The following is a 15,916-nucleotide window of genomic DNA, read 5'->3' on the forward strand; positions in this document are numbered from 1 at the left end:
CGGTCCCGTGGGCCGCGGGGCTCCTCGGGGCCGGCGGGGCTGAGGCGCGGTGGGATACTCGGTGATACGCGGTGAGACAGGCGGTGAGATACTCGGTGATACGCGGTGAGACAGGCGGTGAGATGCGCGGTGATAGGCGGTGAGATACGCGGTGAGATGCGCGGTGAGATGCGCGGAGATACGCGGTGAGACAGGCGGTGAGACAGGCGGTGAGATACGCGGTGAGATACGCGGTGATACGCGGTGAGATACGCGGTGATACGCGGTGAGATACGCGGTGATACGCGGTGAGATGCGATGCTGTGCCGGGGCGGCGGTGCCGAGTCCAGCACGGGCATGACAAGCGTGGGTCAGGCACCAGGTCCGGCTGGGTTCGGGTCTGGGACCGGTTCTGGGACCCAGCACAGGATGCCGGGCGCCTTCCCGAAGTGACAGCCCCGCAGGCAGCGCCCAGGGGTGCGTGAGGAGCCGCGTGTTCCGAGCACACCGCAGGGTTTGCGATGGGAGGGGTGCGATCCTTGTGAAATACCCCGCGGCCCGGGCTGTGTGCCCGGGAGAGGGACCCGAGTGACGATGGGCACAGTGCTGTGGAAGCTGCTCTCTCTGCTGGGAGCGTGTCCCGAGGAGCAGGACGGTGTCCTGAGGAAATCTCCTTTTGCAGCACGTTTATAACTCCACCTTCCTCCCCCACTCTAGGTTTCTGTACCTGGGAAATTTGAAGTCGTTCTTCTCAAATCAAACAGGTAAAACCACTTATATCGTAGGAATTTTGCCAAAGGCTTCGGTTGAAAGCAAGCATGCAAATTTTAGCAAATTCTAACGCCAAAAAAGGTGGGGTCATACATTTTTTTTCCTCGGAAAGTTTAATGGTTCAAAGCAGGGGTGTTAGATGAGAAGGTTGTATTAGCAGGAAGGTATGAAGTTAGCTTTAGGGTATACAGATGTGTGGGCCTGTGTGTGTGTACATGTGCCTATATATAAATACACTTCTATTATACAAAAAATTATTTATAGAACATACTCAGTAGTCAAGTTTCTTTAACATGATGTTAAGTACTAAAAACAGGTATCCTAAAACAGACTTGTCTGTGACCCTCTATTTGCGTCTGCCTGTTTTTCTCTCAGCTAATGATTAGTTCAAAGTGGAGAACGTATTATTTCCATACTTATTTTAAAAATAAAAATCCCTCTATTCTCATCCCTCCCCCCAGTTCTTCTACTTCTCCCTTGTCGCTGGATATTACATGCTCTATACTTAGTTTCCACATGGAACTCTCAGGATCCCTTGGCATTTAGCTAAAGTAAACACACCCATTTTAGCTTGACTGGGAGTTTGTAGTGCATAATAAAACTCAATGACTAATGATTCAAAGATAATCCTGAGGTTGTGCAGTCTGGCCTCTCAGTGAAAGTTTGGTCTTCACAGGAAAAAAACAAACCACCCCAGAAATGCAAGTACAAATTCTTTGACTGTATGTCTGACTGTGACTGAATTTTGTCTCGTGTGCTTGAAATGCTGCAGATACGTTAATTTACTTTTATTTCCCCAATTTTATTTATGAAGTACAGAACTCACAGGTTGCCATGTTTATGTTGCTCGTGTTTGGATTGCTACTGCAAGAAATTCTGGCTAATTCCCAAGCTGAAAATCCTGCTGAATTCCCAAACTTTCCAGAAGAGCCATTCTATAGCTACAAAGCCATCAACTTGCCAGATGAGCATATCCCCTACTTTCTGCACAATAACCAGCATGTTGCTGACATCTGTAAGCAGGATGCTCTTTGCCCATATAAAGTAAGTTTGCTTTTTTCTGTTTGTTCAAATGTCCTGTTGGGGTGTTGTAGCAGTTGAAGATGATGATTAATTGGTCTCCTTGCTAATTAGTCAGGGAAAGGGTTTGTCTTGGAATATATAAAAGAGAAGAGTAATACTGTTGTGCATGTGTGTCCACTTTGGAGCCTCTGCTGTGCATGAAGAATCTGGCTGCTGTTTCTCAAACTCTGTTTGAAAACAGACCGAACCAAAAGCCTTTTATGCAAGATTTCATTTAAAAGCCAACAACTTACTTAAGTCTTTTCCCATTTTCCTGTTGCAAATTCTTATTCAGTCATTCTGTGTTGCAGAAACATTTGAAGAAATTAAAATCCTGCTGGGGTTATGAGAAATCTTGCAGATCAGAGAACAGGTTCAGTTACCCAGTGTGTGATTATGTTGAAACTGGATGGTAAGTTTAATTTTAAATGTCTACTGTACATTATGGTAAAAAATGAGTAGTAGTGTTGACTTTGATATAGCAGTGAAGTAAATAGTATTGTCATATTTAGAATTTAAAGAGTGATTTTTTTGTGGACACCTATGTATATTTATATTGTGTGTATTTATGCATAATGAGCCTTTCAACATGAATTTAAAAATTTACCTTTTTAAGGAAGAAAATACTGCTAGAAGTACTTCCTGCCAGAATGTTTTCATTATTCTGATTCAGCCTTGAATTCAGATTCCTAAAATAACTGTATTTCCTTTCTTAGCTTTAAAAACAGAGGAAAAAATGTGAAAAAAATTGTACCCTTTTATGGGAGAATAGCTTTAAATTGCCATTGATGTTTTCACTTCCATGCAGCTGATAAGTGCTTCCTGTTTTGGCATCTTATATGCCAGTAAAATAACTGGCTGGTCCTTCTGTTCCACTTTCAATGGAAAAATGTAATCTGTTGGAGTTATTACTAGAATTGAGCAACAGACCTTGATTTGTTTCCTCTCTCCTTCACACATCAGGGCAAGTGACATCGAGACAGCCCAGCAGATATTCTGGAAACAAGCAGACTTTGGATATGTTCAAGAGAGGCTCAGTGAAGTGAAAACCCATTGCAAGCCTGCAGCAACAGTAGGTATTTCTGATAGATGTGATACTTTGCACTTGTTTTAAAAAATAACTTTTGTTATTGACAGAATTCTACTTGTTCTTAACAGGGGGATTCATCTCTGACCTGTTCCCAGTACCTTCAGCATTGCAGAGCAACAAACTTGTACATTGATTTACGAGCTGTAAAGAGAAACCATGACAGGTCTCTGATTTGCCTGCGTTACAGCAAAAATGGGATGGCAGGGAAAAGGATTTGAGAATTTCTTTAACAAAGCTGGTTTGCTTGTTGCCATGGGTTTTACTGCTGATCAGAGGCTTGTTGCTGAAGCCCTGTAAAGGTTTACACCTCTTCATTGCTGGCTGCTGCTGGTGGTGTAAAAACCCAAGTTCTCAGTTTTACGGAATGATGATGGGTGATGGAAGAGAGGAAGACATTTCTGTGTCTTCAGTCATGTCCTTCCTGCAGGTGATGTGCAAAATACAGTTGTTTTTGTCTGAGGAGCTGAGACCTTTCCTGTGCCTTTATACCAGATCCAGGAGCTGCATTTTAAAATACTGAGTGACTGAGGAGATATCTGAACCCAGATCTTCCACATCCCAAATTAAAAAGTTAAATATTGGAAACTGGATGGATAAACCATGCCTGTGGTGCTGGCAGGACCCTCTGCCTTGTCTTTGAAATCAGTGTCTCGATCTGGTTCATGACTGAGACTGACATTACCCTTCAAGAATGGGTTTTGTCATCATCACAGCCTGTCCTGGAAGCTAATTTAGACAGTGCTTGTAGCTAGCAACTTGCTTTCAGGATATTTATTCTTGCACCTCACTCTTCATATGTCACACAAAATCTTTGGGTAGCAAAGTGGGTTGTGAAATCTGAGTTATTTTAAATCTACCTCTTTTATTTTAATTTAAAAAAACCCCAAAAACTACAACCAGTAATGGTCCTGTACAATATAGTGATGCATCACTGTCATGAAGCAAAATCTAATTGAATTACTCATGTGGGTATGTGTAAATAACTCTTAGTAACATTCTGGGTGGATTAGTGCTGCTTTCTAAGATGATATCTAGACCTTCAAGGACACCACTATCTTTACTTGGGAGTTGTGGGAAATTCTTGATTTACAGCTGAGCAAAATACTCAGGTTTTAAATATGTATGAAGTGCCCTGCTATAACTGAGACTAAGTGGCACTGGCTTGAGTATGTAAATGAGACTGCAGGGCGCTGGTAGCCCTGATGCACAAAAGCTGATAGACTTTTTCTCATTTTCATTAGATTCAAAGAAGACTTTTTCCAGAAGGGGGAAATTGGCGGTCACTGTACTCTTGATGTTCAAGCATTTTTGGCTGAAGGTCAACGAAAGAGCCCTCTGCAATCTTGGTAAGAATCTCTTGTCAAGGCTGCTTCCAAGTTCACTTCTAATTATATTTTATTTTTGTCACTGGCATTACCAGCTGTGTGTAGGGGATTTCATACTGAGGAAAGACTTGCTGCTTTTAAGGTCAATTTGAGAGTTCATGTTAGAAACCTCTGATAATTACATCTCTGCAGAAAGTCTGAACCACACTGTGTGTAATTGTGTCCTGCCTCATTTGCAGCAGCAAACGATGTGAGGTCATTTTGCAACTCGAAGTTCTAACCCCCAGGTGTTTTCTGGGCAAGGTGCTGGTGCCGTGCCTAATTTGTGTGTAAAAGGGGTGATTGTTTTGTGGTGAGGTGCCTCGGGGCTGGCCCTTGTGTGTGAGTTCACACACAGGAATCCTTGGTGAGGATGGTCTGTATGTGCTCACACGACATTCCCAGGGAGCCTGTGCTGGGAATGTGGGGTGGCCTGAGTCCACAGGCTGAGTAGAAAGTGCAGAGCATCTCAGTTTGCATGTCAGCACTTCAAAGCTGCCTTGCCAGTTAGTTGATGAAGGAACTGGAGCTATTAAGGTCCATATAATAATTCATTTTGTGCTTTGCTTGTATCTTCTTTTTCTTCCCCCCTTTTTCATTGATGTTTAATTTAAGTCAAGAACTGCTGCTGAGGAGGAAGACTTTTCTCCTCTACCTGCTATTGTCATCACAACTGCTCATTCTTGTTTAGATGCAGGAGCAATGAATACTGCCTCTACATTCTTTATTCCAACCAAAGCGCAAGGAAAGTCTAGCTTAAATGTCTTTGGCAAGGCAGATCAAGTTGTGTGGAGCCACAGATCCAGGCTCTGAGGCTCTTTGTTACATCCCTGCTGCCTTGATTTGGAGATCAAAGGTGCTGTTCACTCCTGAGATCAAAGGCAGTGTTTAACCTCTAGAAGCCCTGAAGAACCTTCCATTATAATTTCAAATCATTTTAATTGTCAGACTCTATCAGTTTTCAGCAGTCCTGTTAACTGAAATGGACTGGAAGGACAGTTACTAAACCTGAGACATATGAAGTACATTTGTTTAAATGTGTTGATGTCAAAGTATATTCTGTGTGATTGACTCTTTCTAGGTTTGCAGAACTCCAGACATTCACTGCATTAGACTTCAGGCCTCTAGAAGATGGGAAGTGTGACATTGTTATTGAAAAGCCAACATACTTCATGAAATTAGATGCAGGTAATTGATACATATATACTTTTTTTTTTGTACTGCAGTAACAAAAAGCTCATATTAAACTTGCCCATCTACATTATGCATTTGTGACAGTTCACTGGTAATATGAAAAAATGGTGTTTTTATTAGTTCCTTTTTAGTTTCTCTTCTTGGTGTAGTTCCAGCAATGAACTTGGAAACCAAAATTTGAAAAACTTGTGATTTCCCACAGATGACTGAAAAAAGAAATCGGAACGACTTCCTGTTGTTGCCTTGCACAGTTGTTCTCTGGACTGTGGTTTGGCAGTGTTTGACTTAGTGCCAAAGGCTGTTCTGACTGTGTTTCTGCATGTCAGGTTCCATACCTTGAAACACAGCGTGTGGGTGTCTGTGTCCTGCAGAAGGTGCTCGGCAGCAGGATTGTGTGCACTGGGTGATAGGGAAGAGAAGTGCTCTTCCAAGAGGGGCAGCACCCTGGCACCTTCAGGAATCTGACATTTTTTGAGCTTCACCAGCCTTTTTGTTGGTGCAACATGGTTTGCAGCCCAGTGTTGCTGGAGGAGGTGTTGGGGATGTGGACAAAGCAAGCAGCTGCAGTGGGGTGAGCTGTGCTGGGTTCTGTCCCTGTGACACACAGCAGCTGTGACCCCAGCTCCTCCCCTTCTCCTGCCACTGCCTGACATTCTAAGCCAAGTTGCAGGGAACTGGACTGTGCTACCTCCTTTGTGCTCCCTCCTTTGTTTCATGGGAGATGTTTGTGCACCAGGAATGAACGAGAGAGATCTGAGGAGTGATTTGGGCTTTGGCTTTTGTGAAAGGACAGGTTCTGTCTTGTGGTCCCACGGACAGAACTTCCCTCAGCCCCACTAGAGCAGAACCCAGACCTGTGCTGAAAGCCAGTTTTCATGTTTCCTTATGTCTGACTGGGCTGTGTTAAAGCAGGAGATGCTTTCATAGCCTTCAGAAATCAGCTGCAGACTGTAAAGAGAAATAGCACACGAAGCTCATCTTAGTCTTTCTTTTGGTCACTCTTCTAACTCTTTTGTACTCTTTTAAAACACATTTTACCTCTGATTTTTTTCCTTGATTCCTTCCTTTTAGAGGTTCCTTTTTTTAGGGTGTATTAGGAGGATTCAAGGAGTCAGAAGCAGGGGAAGCTAACATAAAATGCAGGATGCTAATCAGGAAAAATGAATAAACTGATAAAAGTGGAGCAAGTAATGCAGTGTTTTGCTAACAATTCTTTCTTTTTCAGGTGTTAATATGTACCATCACTTCTGTGATTTTGTCAATCTTTACATTACCCAGCATATCAATAATTCCTTCAGTACTGATGTCAACATTGTCATGTGGGACACTGTAAGTCTGCTGTGCTTTTAACACATTTGTGATGGGTTGTATTTCTGCTTTATAGAGGCTCTGAAGGTTTTAGTAGCCAATCTTTAGCTCTCTCATGGGCATAGCCATGTGGAACTGATAAATTTCTGGATCCTTTTATTGCACGGGCATGAGTAATAGTTAAAGATTTTCTATGATAAACCATGTACTGTTGGAATGCTCAGCTTTGCCTGTACATAGTTATGCCTTTTTTTTTTTTTTTTTTTGGTGTGACCTCAAAAACAACCCAAACGGTATTTCTAATCTGTAGCATTTGAAGTTTTAAATAGTTTTTTGTGGGTTTTTCCTCTTGGAATATTGAAGTAGATTTGCTCAACTGTTTCTTCTATGTTTACAAAGAAATGAAGCCTTGCAAATCAGTAATGTGCAGCCTGTAGTAAAGAAAACAGCTGAATTAAATCCTTATATATATTAAAACAGAGTTTAATATTTAATTCCTTTAAGCACCTTCTTGCAGTTACTTCCCTCAATCACCTCTCACATTGCCATGATAACATTAAATGAGTTTTTAAGTTGTTTCTTCTGTACAGATGCGTTGAAACCATGACTGTGTTTGAGTAATATTAGTTTTTTTGAACAGTATTTAAGTTGCGTAGGAGGGTATTAAACTAAATAAAAAACAACTGGGCAATTTGTAATATGCCAGATAACGTGCATAATCTGGTCCAGAAATAGCAGTTCTTGAATATGACACTGTCCCACACCTCTTTTGTGATCATAAAGTGCTGATTTTTCTCTCTGAGCATTTTGTGCTAAAACAGCTGAACTTCAGTAGAGAATGGCAAATATTCCCTGCTTGCCGTTTAATGAGAAACCTGTTTGGCTAGAAGAAACTCTTTTTTTTCTAACTCTATTGTATTTTAAAACTAAAATCCATGCCATCTGTCAGGTAAGTGAGCTCTCTAGGTGTTGCACAGGGACCTGTTAATCCAGCTCTGGTGGCTTTCTGAAAAGATCAGGTGTCAGACATTGTAATTTATTGTAAATTACTTTGAAAAGCAACTCTTTGTCTTATATGGTATTGCAGAGACAAGTAACTATTTCAAATGTACCATTCAAAGTAGTTCCACACTGTTACCATTTAAAATGAGCATTACCTGCTCAGGCAGCTGGAGTTCATTGCTGTGTGAAACCAGGTGATGGCACCAGTCAACTGCTGATGAACTGTCTGTGCTCATCAAAAGGTGGACTTGAGCTTATTATTAATTCTCTTTTCTTTTCCCCCTTGATGTAATTAGATTTGGCCATACTTCCTAGCTACTGTTCATATTAAAGAGTAATGCCCTTAGATGTAGGTTAAACAAAGCAGAAAATGAGTAGGAATTCCACTGGGTGTTGGTGTGAAGGGAAAAAAATGTTTATAAAGCACTTTTAAGGAGAGCAGAGAGGGTTGGAAAGTGGTGCTTTCATCAGTTCTCCACTTCTAATCTGGGAGAGCAGTTCTTGTAATACATGGCCAGAAGGGAGTCTGGAATGTAAAATTCATTAAAACCTAATGGCAGAGCAAGAGGAAGGCCTCTTGAGCCAAAGGAAATCTGGTGTCCTTTAGATTCTTCTACATTTCACCAGATATCTGTTCTCTCCTGCTAAGATTTGTAGTCCTATTTTCAAATTTCCTATTTAATATGTTCCCACACAACTTCCCCAGCAGCCTGAGCCAGCCCCAGAGTTGAAAGGAAGCTTTAGTGAGAATCTGCACCAAGGCTACTGAGGGCACATTTAATTGCATTCAGAGAGCAAGAGGTGGTGCCTCAGCCCTGGGATGTGTAGGAAAGGTGACAGATTGAAGGCAGGAGCCCCTGCTGCTGGGATAATGTTGTAGGGACTAGATGGCTCTTTAAAAGTTCCCCACAAAACTTTTAAAGGGGAAGGTTTTTTACTGCTCTGTATAGAAAGCTCTTAGCTGTTTGTTCCAGCAAATCAGATCGTTGCCTTCAATTTGTGATACATGTACCATATGCAAAGGACAATCCCAAAATTGGCAATTGCAAAACAAGCTTGTCGTGAATTTTTACCTCAAATTTCAGTGCTGCACTTGAATTTCCAGGTGGTTTTGGCTTTTTAATGGCAGGTGTTTAGGTTTAGACCTTCTACATCCCTGTGTTTGTGTTACTTCAAATTTAACTTGTGCTCTGTTGACTCCGGGGAAAGTAGCAATTCTCACTACTAACTCAGAAATTATAATCTGCTATTGAGGAAATTGTCTAGTTGGCTAATTTATAGAACTTTTTATTAAAAAATAACTATCTGAGAGGTAATTTGAGTTACCTGCCAGTGCAAACACTGAGTTTGGTGCTGTGTAATGTTCTGTGCTAGGCTGCCTTGGTGGTGTTGCACACATTAACTGTACTAAAACTCATATACAGAGCCTGTAAATAATGAAAAGAGGTTATAATATGCATTTATGTAATTGTTGTACCCTTGATTTTTGTTTGGTTGTTTTGTTTTTGTTTTTTTTTTTGCTTTCCTCATAGAGCTCATATGGCTACGGTGACCTGTTCAGTGAGACATGGAAGGCATTTACTGACTATGAAATAATTCACTTGAAAACCTTTGACTCTAAAAGGGTATGGAGTTCTATATTTTTTTTTTAATTCATGGTCACTAGGGAGCAAATATGACAACTTCTCAAGATGCTTGGGATTATGGGTGTTCCAGAGTAAAGCATTAATACTTTCCATGCATGTTTAATTTGTGTAGTATGAGTATTCTTCCTCAGAAACAAGAGCAGTAACCTGATTCTGTGGTGTGTCTATCCTTTATATGGATGGATATAACTTTTATGTCCTGTGAAGTGGTGTTTATGAATAGGTTTTGCTTCTGCAGGACTCCTGACTGAAGTTAAGGGTTATCAAATAGTCTTTCTAAAGTCTTCTGATTCCTCCTGAGGTGTTTCTTTCTCCCTGTAACTGTTGGCATTCCTGCTGCTTGCAATTAAAAAAAAAAAAAAAAAACCTACACCAAAAAAATGCATCCATTCATTCAGAGCTCATTTCATTCTCTTCAGTCTAGTAGTAAACTCACTAATTGGTTTCCTTCTCTTTAGTCCATGTTTGTTCTGTTTTGGGGTGTTTTCATCACCTCTTCCCTTACTTGCACGGCCCAAGTGAGAGCTCTTTTGGGATCTTTGTTCTATTCATTTGCACAGCCCAGGAATCCAGGCTGTCCTTGGCAGGAGCAGGAATTTCTGGCTCATTAGGAGCAGGGCTGGCAGTGAATGGGCCGGGGGGAAGGCAGCAGTGGGGTGGCTGTAACTCCTTGTGATCCCCTTGCCAGGTGTGCTTTAAAGAAGCCGTGTTCTCTTTGCTGCCTCGGATGCGATATGGATTGTTCTACAACACACCTCTGGTGAGTCCTTTTGTCCATCCATTCTCACTAGGAGGGTGTGGCAGGGTGGAATCTGAGCTGGGGAATCCCTCCTAAATCATGAAATACACTGCAGGGAAGGTTCCAACTTCAAATGGAATGATCTTCCCTAAGGATTGGGATTTTAAAATTATTCCAGCTGGTTGTGTGCAGTCTCCTATGTCACAGCTCAGGAGGTGCAAATTATTCCTCTTTAATGGGTGGGCAGTGTGATCTAACTGTTTTTTTTGCAGAGCACAAGAGATTGAGCACAGTCAGACTTCCCTGAGGGTATTAGCTCATGCACTCAGGCCCTAGCTCTAGAGAGAGTTATATTTCTTTCTAAATGAAAGTGCCACTTGTGTTGCAGTGAATAGCACAGTGCATGATACTGGGCTTTTGTTCCACAAGAATGGTAAAAACCTGATCACAAAGCTCAGTTTCCTGAGCAAAATAACTTTGTATGTTAACAATTGCTTTTTTTGATTTCAGATCTCTGGCTGTCACAGTACGGGGCTGTTCCGAGCCTTTTCCCAGCACGTGCTACACAGATTAAATATTACCCAGGAAGGACCCAAGGTGTGAAAACTGCATAATGCAACTGTAATATGGAGCTGGTGGTTCTTGCCAGGGAGCAGCAGTAGCAAACTGAATCCAGTGGGCAATGGGGGTGTACTTTTTGTCCTTTTCCTGTGATGTTTAGGGTTTGGTTTTTTCCCTGTAAAGGCCTTCAGAGAACATTTGTGCATGTTTGTGGAAGTTGCCCTTATGTCTTATTTCTGTAGGACAGATTTTAGAGCACTCTCCTTCCCACCTTAGGGTCTCATCCCTGTATCCATTCTCTATGCTGGAGGCTTTGTGTCTTTCCCAGTTAAGTCAGGCACGTGTTCCATGGAGCAGCAGTAGGGATCTCGTGGAGCAGAGCCCGTTATCAACCCCCTTGGATACTGCTGAGCTCTGATCAGAGCTGGAAACTGTGGAATCTGGTCCTTCCATGCTTGCCCAGCACCATCTGTCTGGTCTGGGCTTCTCTGTTGCTCACACTGATGGTTTTTGCACATTGCCTTGGTGGCCAGGCCAGTTCTGGGCTAGCTGAGGTCTCCAGGTCTGCTGGAGAGTAGCCCACATATTATTGCTGAGGGGCACATTCAGAGCTCTGCACAGGCATTTAGTTATGCTTCTCCTGCTGACACTAATGGGAGCCATGCAGTTAAATCTCTTTATTTCACTTGGAACGCTCACCCCTGTGAGTCCAATTAATTAAAAGAGGTAAAAGGAGGAACTGTTATGGAAGTAAAACATTTTTTTTCCCAAGGAACTTGTGCACAAGCCATCCAGAAAGCTGCTTTTCCTGCTTTCAAAAACTGCCATATAATGTGCAATACAAAGGCTCTTTTGTAGTGAATAAAATAAATCTTTCAGAAAATATTTAGTTCTTGGTTAATGATCAAACTTTCACAAAGTTTTTGGTGCTTTGAATCTGTCAGAAAATACGATGTGAATTTTAAGGTGGTTACATCATCTATTTATTACATGTGGAAGGAACATATTTAGTTGCTCAAATAATTGCCAGAAGTAAATATGGAAGAGTTGGGGATTGTTTTTTTGTGAGGGCTGCCTCTCAGCTAATACACTGCTGCTTTTTTTTTTTTTAGGATGGGAAAATTCGAGTCACCATCCTCGCACGCAGCACAGATTACCGGAAAATATTAAACCAGAACGAGGTGTGGTCCTTTTTATCTTCAAAAAAGATTTCTTAGAAGTTAAATTTTGCTCGTTGGATTGATTTATTTTTTCAGGTACAGCCAAGACATCTATCTTCTGGCAAATCTCTGACAAATATATCCAATGTTTATATTAATTTGTTCTAAAATGTCTTCTAAGCAGTCTCCATTTTATACCCCAGACACTGGACCTTTCTGCCCTTTATAAATATCCAGTGGAGGACTACAAATGTAATACTAAAAGTATTTCCTCTGAGCAAACAGATACTGCAGATCTTCTGTTAAAATTCAATTATTTCACTTTCAGATTATTCCTTTTATTTATAACATCCCCAGTATTGAAGTCTAAAAAAACCCTTTGTAATGCCTGCAGATTGGAGTGCACAAGCCCTTGAAGCAGAGTTTGTGCACTCAGAACATAATTAATTTTCATATTGATTTATGTTTTTGAATCGTGCAACCTCGTGGACTTGTGTAAAAGCTGCTTTCATGGTAAAATGATAATATTTCATGTTTTCATAACTATTTTGATTCTCTGCTGTTAGTGCCTGACAAAAATGAATTGGGATTACCATCCCCACCTTATGCAGGGGGAAACTGAGGCTCGTGTGATGCAGTAGCTCAGTGGCAGAGCAGACAGAGCAAAGGGTTTGTGCTTTATCTGCTGGGCTCTCCTCAGCTGATGGCTCCACTGCTGCACATAGTTTGTGTTCTGGTACCATGGCAAAGAGAGAAGTTGGTTTTATCTTTACCAGGTCAGGAGTGCAAGGGAGCAATTATCTGAAGGAGGCCATCAAATCCTTGTCTTTTTATTATTCTCCCCAGCTTGTGAATGCTTTGAAAACTGTGTCAGCGCTGGAGGTCAGAGTGGTGGACTACAAGTACAAGTGAGTTGGTGAAGGAAACTGGTGTGAGCTGGTGCTGCCTGTGGCTGCTGACAGCTGTGTCTGTCCCCAGGTCTAACCTGGGCAAAATTCAAGGACTGGGAAGGAAAAGTGTTGGGTGAGGTAGTCGAGCACACCCATTCCACAATGCACTACTTGGGGTTAGAAGGCTCAGGTTAAAGCTTCTGTACAATGAGCAAGGTTTGAAATCCCTTTTGCTCCCTCTGTCAAAGCCAGTTGTGTTCCCATCACCTTTTTGCATATTGTTCTGCAATAACTGTGTTAACAGGGGTTTCCCTTGTATGATGTCAATGTCTTATTTTATGAGCCTTAGTTTAGTAATCAATAGTACCTGTGACTATTTGCTGCTGTGGTGTCCCCTGAAGACGCCAGTCGAGGTCAGTTTGTGGTGCCAGGTGTAGTGGGCACTGTGCCAGGAGGAAATGGATTGAAGGCAAAGTTCCTAAACAAAGCATGCCTGTCCCAGATGGCAGCAGCTCCACCTGGAGCTGTCATGAATCATGCAGGAGGAGTGAGAAACTGGAGCAGCACTGAGACATCTGTGTTCTGACCAAACACAGACAGTGGGAGGAAGTTTATTTGTGTATTTTACATTACATGCAATGCTGTTCAGAAACATGTCTTTTATGCTGAGTTTTAGGTTTTATTTTTTGTTCTTTGTTTTTCGGGTTTTTTTTTAAGGTCATGCATTTTTTTCAAAGGCAAGTAAAAAGAAAAAACCCTTAAACTTACAAGAATGTTAAGTTGACAAAAATACTTTTGAAACAAGTTCTTGTGAAGTTTTGAAACCTGCCTGCATTTCTTTTACTTCCATGCTGAGTTACTGCTAGCTGTAGCATTTGCGATTCTTATTACTGTTCTTTGAAAAACCAGTTCTCTCTTCCAGCATTCCCTCAAGCCAGTTTTGTGCTTTCCCCATGTTCTGCTGGGGTGGGTAGAGCTGCCACATCATCACCACTTTTGTTGTGTTGTCTGCAGGGAACTTGAATTTTCGGAGCAATTGAGAATTACTCACAACTCTGATATATTCATTGGGATACATGGAGCTGGACTGACCCACCTGCTCTTTCTGCCAGACTGGGCTGTTGTGTTTGAGCTGTAAGTCTGTTTGCCTCTCCTTCCCCCTCTGTTTGTTGCTGTGTGCTAATGGAGCTTCTTCCTTCCTGGTATTTGACCATGAATGTTTGTCTTGCAGCCTTGTTCAGACTTCATAGTTGGCAGCCTCTTCTCCTGGAGATAAAACAGAGAAAGCTTTCATTATAAAATACAGTGTAATTATATCATACAGGCTAAGCCTGTGATTTCTTAATCTTCCATGGTATAAATATAATGGGAAAATGGCAAACAATGAGAGAACCTCATTGCTCAGGTTCTGCCTGATGAGTCTGAGACCCAATGATATTTTAGTGATCCAGGTGAATTGGTTATGTGCATGTCCAGGCAATTATTGATATTAACTGATTATGTGCTAGCAACCCCCTGGAGATTTTTCTATCCTCCTTGTTCTACTCAGGATGTGGGCACAAGCTTGCTGGCCAAGGTCAGTCCTGTGCTGTGTTTTGCCTAAATTTCTCTTACAGCTACCCTTTAAACTTATTTTGTCACAAATCGGGGGTGTTAGCAGACACTGCAATCCACAGAGCAAAGAAGAAATCTAGAATGCTTGTTACAAGAGCTCTGAATTCTCCATCCTGGGAAATTCTGCTGTGGGAAAGCTGCAGAACTGGTGTTTTGCAGTGCAGTCTTGGCTCAAGAATGTTTTGTCCAGTCTCCAAATAAGTTCAGAAACTCAGGGGTTGTTTCTCACATGTCCAAGAGCTGCTGCAGCTGGACAGGGACATGTCTGACATGCAGACGTGCCTCAAACTGCCTCCAAAGCCACATCCTGAGAGCAGAAGGCAGCTCTTGCTGCTGTTTCAGTGCAGCAGAATTTGTCCATGGTTTTGGTGCCTTAGTACTGGACAGCAGACATTTCAATTTTTTCACCCTGGTAACTTCAGCATAATCTCTGTAGGTGAATATGTTTTTTCTGCCTGTCCCTAGATATAATTGTGAAGATGAACGTTGTTACCTGGATTTGGCAAGGTTGAGAGGCATTCATTACATCACTTGGAGGAAAAGGAATAAAGTATTCCCTCAAGATCAGGTAATGATGGCCACTCTGGAAGGGTGAGGTGCTGTAACTGAAGGACTTCACAGTTATCCTGTTTTACCTTCCTGTGTTCTGGTATTTGAAAGATGATATTCATTCTTTAGGCCAAATTAACTTCCCTGTTAAGATTAAGAAATCGTTTGATATTAATGGCTAGAGGAAAAAAAGAAATTAAATCAATTGACCATGAACCATTCATAGCATGGCTGTTATGCAGTTTCTTTGCTGAATCTTTTCCCTCAGAGCAGATCAGTGGATCAGAAATAATAAATTAAAATGGCAGATCCTTTTTTTTCTTGCTTTTTTGAATGGAAGAGGTGTTGATCTTTGTTTTATTTTTTTCTGTCTAAAAGTTCTTATCTTGTTTTTCTAGGGACACCACCCAACACTGGGAGAACATCCAAAATTTACAAACTATTCCTTTGATGTGGAAGAATTCATGTATTTGGTGCTTCTGGCTGCAAATCATGTTTCACAGCATTCAAAGTGGCCATTTAGGGTAAAACATGATGAATTCTAAATTAGATTTCTGAGTGAAATACTGTTTTTAGTTAATCACAGAATGGTTTTGGTTGGAAGAGATTTTTAAGACCATCTCATTCCACCCCCTGCCATGGCAGGGACACCTTCCACTATCCCAGGGTGCTCCCAGCCCCAGTGTCCAACCTGGCCTGGGACACTGCCAGGGATCCAGGGACAGCCACAGCTGCTCTGAACACCCTGTGCCAGGGCCACTCCATCCTCACAGCAGAGAATTTATCCCTTGTATCCAATCTAAACCCACTCTCTGTCAGTTTGAAGCCATTCCCCCTTGTCCTGTTAGGACATACCCATAAAAAAATAAATTTCCCCCTATGAGGGAAATAACCCATTGTTAATTTGTCAGACCACTTCTTAGCACCATACCTTGTCTTAACAATTACTTTTTAATTTGGGAGGTTTTGATATCTAAAAACTATTTT

At 41.6% G+C, this 15,916-nt stretch overlaps 1 protein-coding gene across 1 annotated transcript; it reads left to right on the top strand.

Annotated features, from left to right (window-relative positions):
- Nucleotides 1-1,584: 1,584 nt before the first annotated feature.
- EOGT (EGF domain specific O-linked N-acetylglucosamine transferase) lies at nucleotides 1,585-15,474 on the top strand. The gene is made up of 15 exons (XM_062500732.1): nucleotides 1,585-1,794; nucleotides 2,124-2,224; nucleotides 2,776-2,884; nucleotides 2,971-3,065; nucleotides 4,144-4,248; nucleotides 5,348-5,454; nucleotides 6,686-6,789; nucleotides 9,303-9,395; nucleotides 10,105-10,176; nucleotides 10,666-10,752; nucleotides 11,829-11,897; nucleotides 12,723-12,784; nucleotides 13,781-13,900; nucleotides 14,846-14,948; nucleotides 15,328-15,474. The coding sequence occupies exons 1-15, from the start codon at nucleotides 1,585-1,587 to the stop codon at nucleotides 15,472-15,474; spliced, it is 1,584 nt and encodes a 527-aa protein (XP_062356716.1).
- The last annotated feature ends 442 nt before the right edge of the window (nucleotides 15,475-15,916 follow it).

The sequence above is a fragment of the Cinclus cinclus genome, chromosome 12 (assembly GCF_963662255.1).
Source record: "Cinclus cinclus chromosome 12, bCinCin1.1, whole genome shotgun sequence".
Classification (NCBI taxonomy): Eukaryota; Metazoa; Chordata; class Aves; order Passeriformes; family Cinclidae; genus Cinclus; species Cinclus cinclus.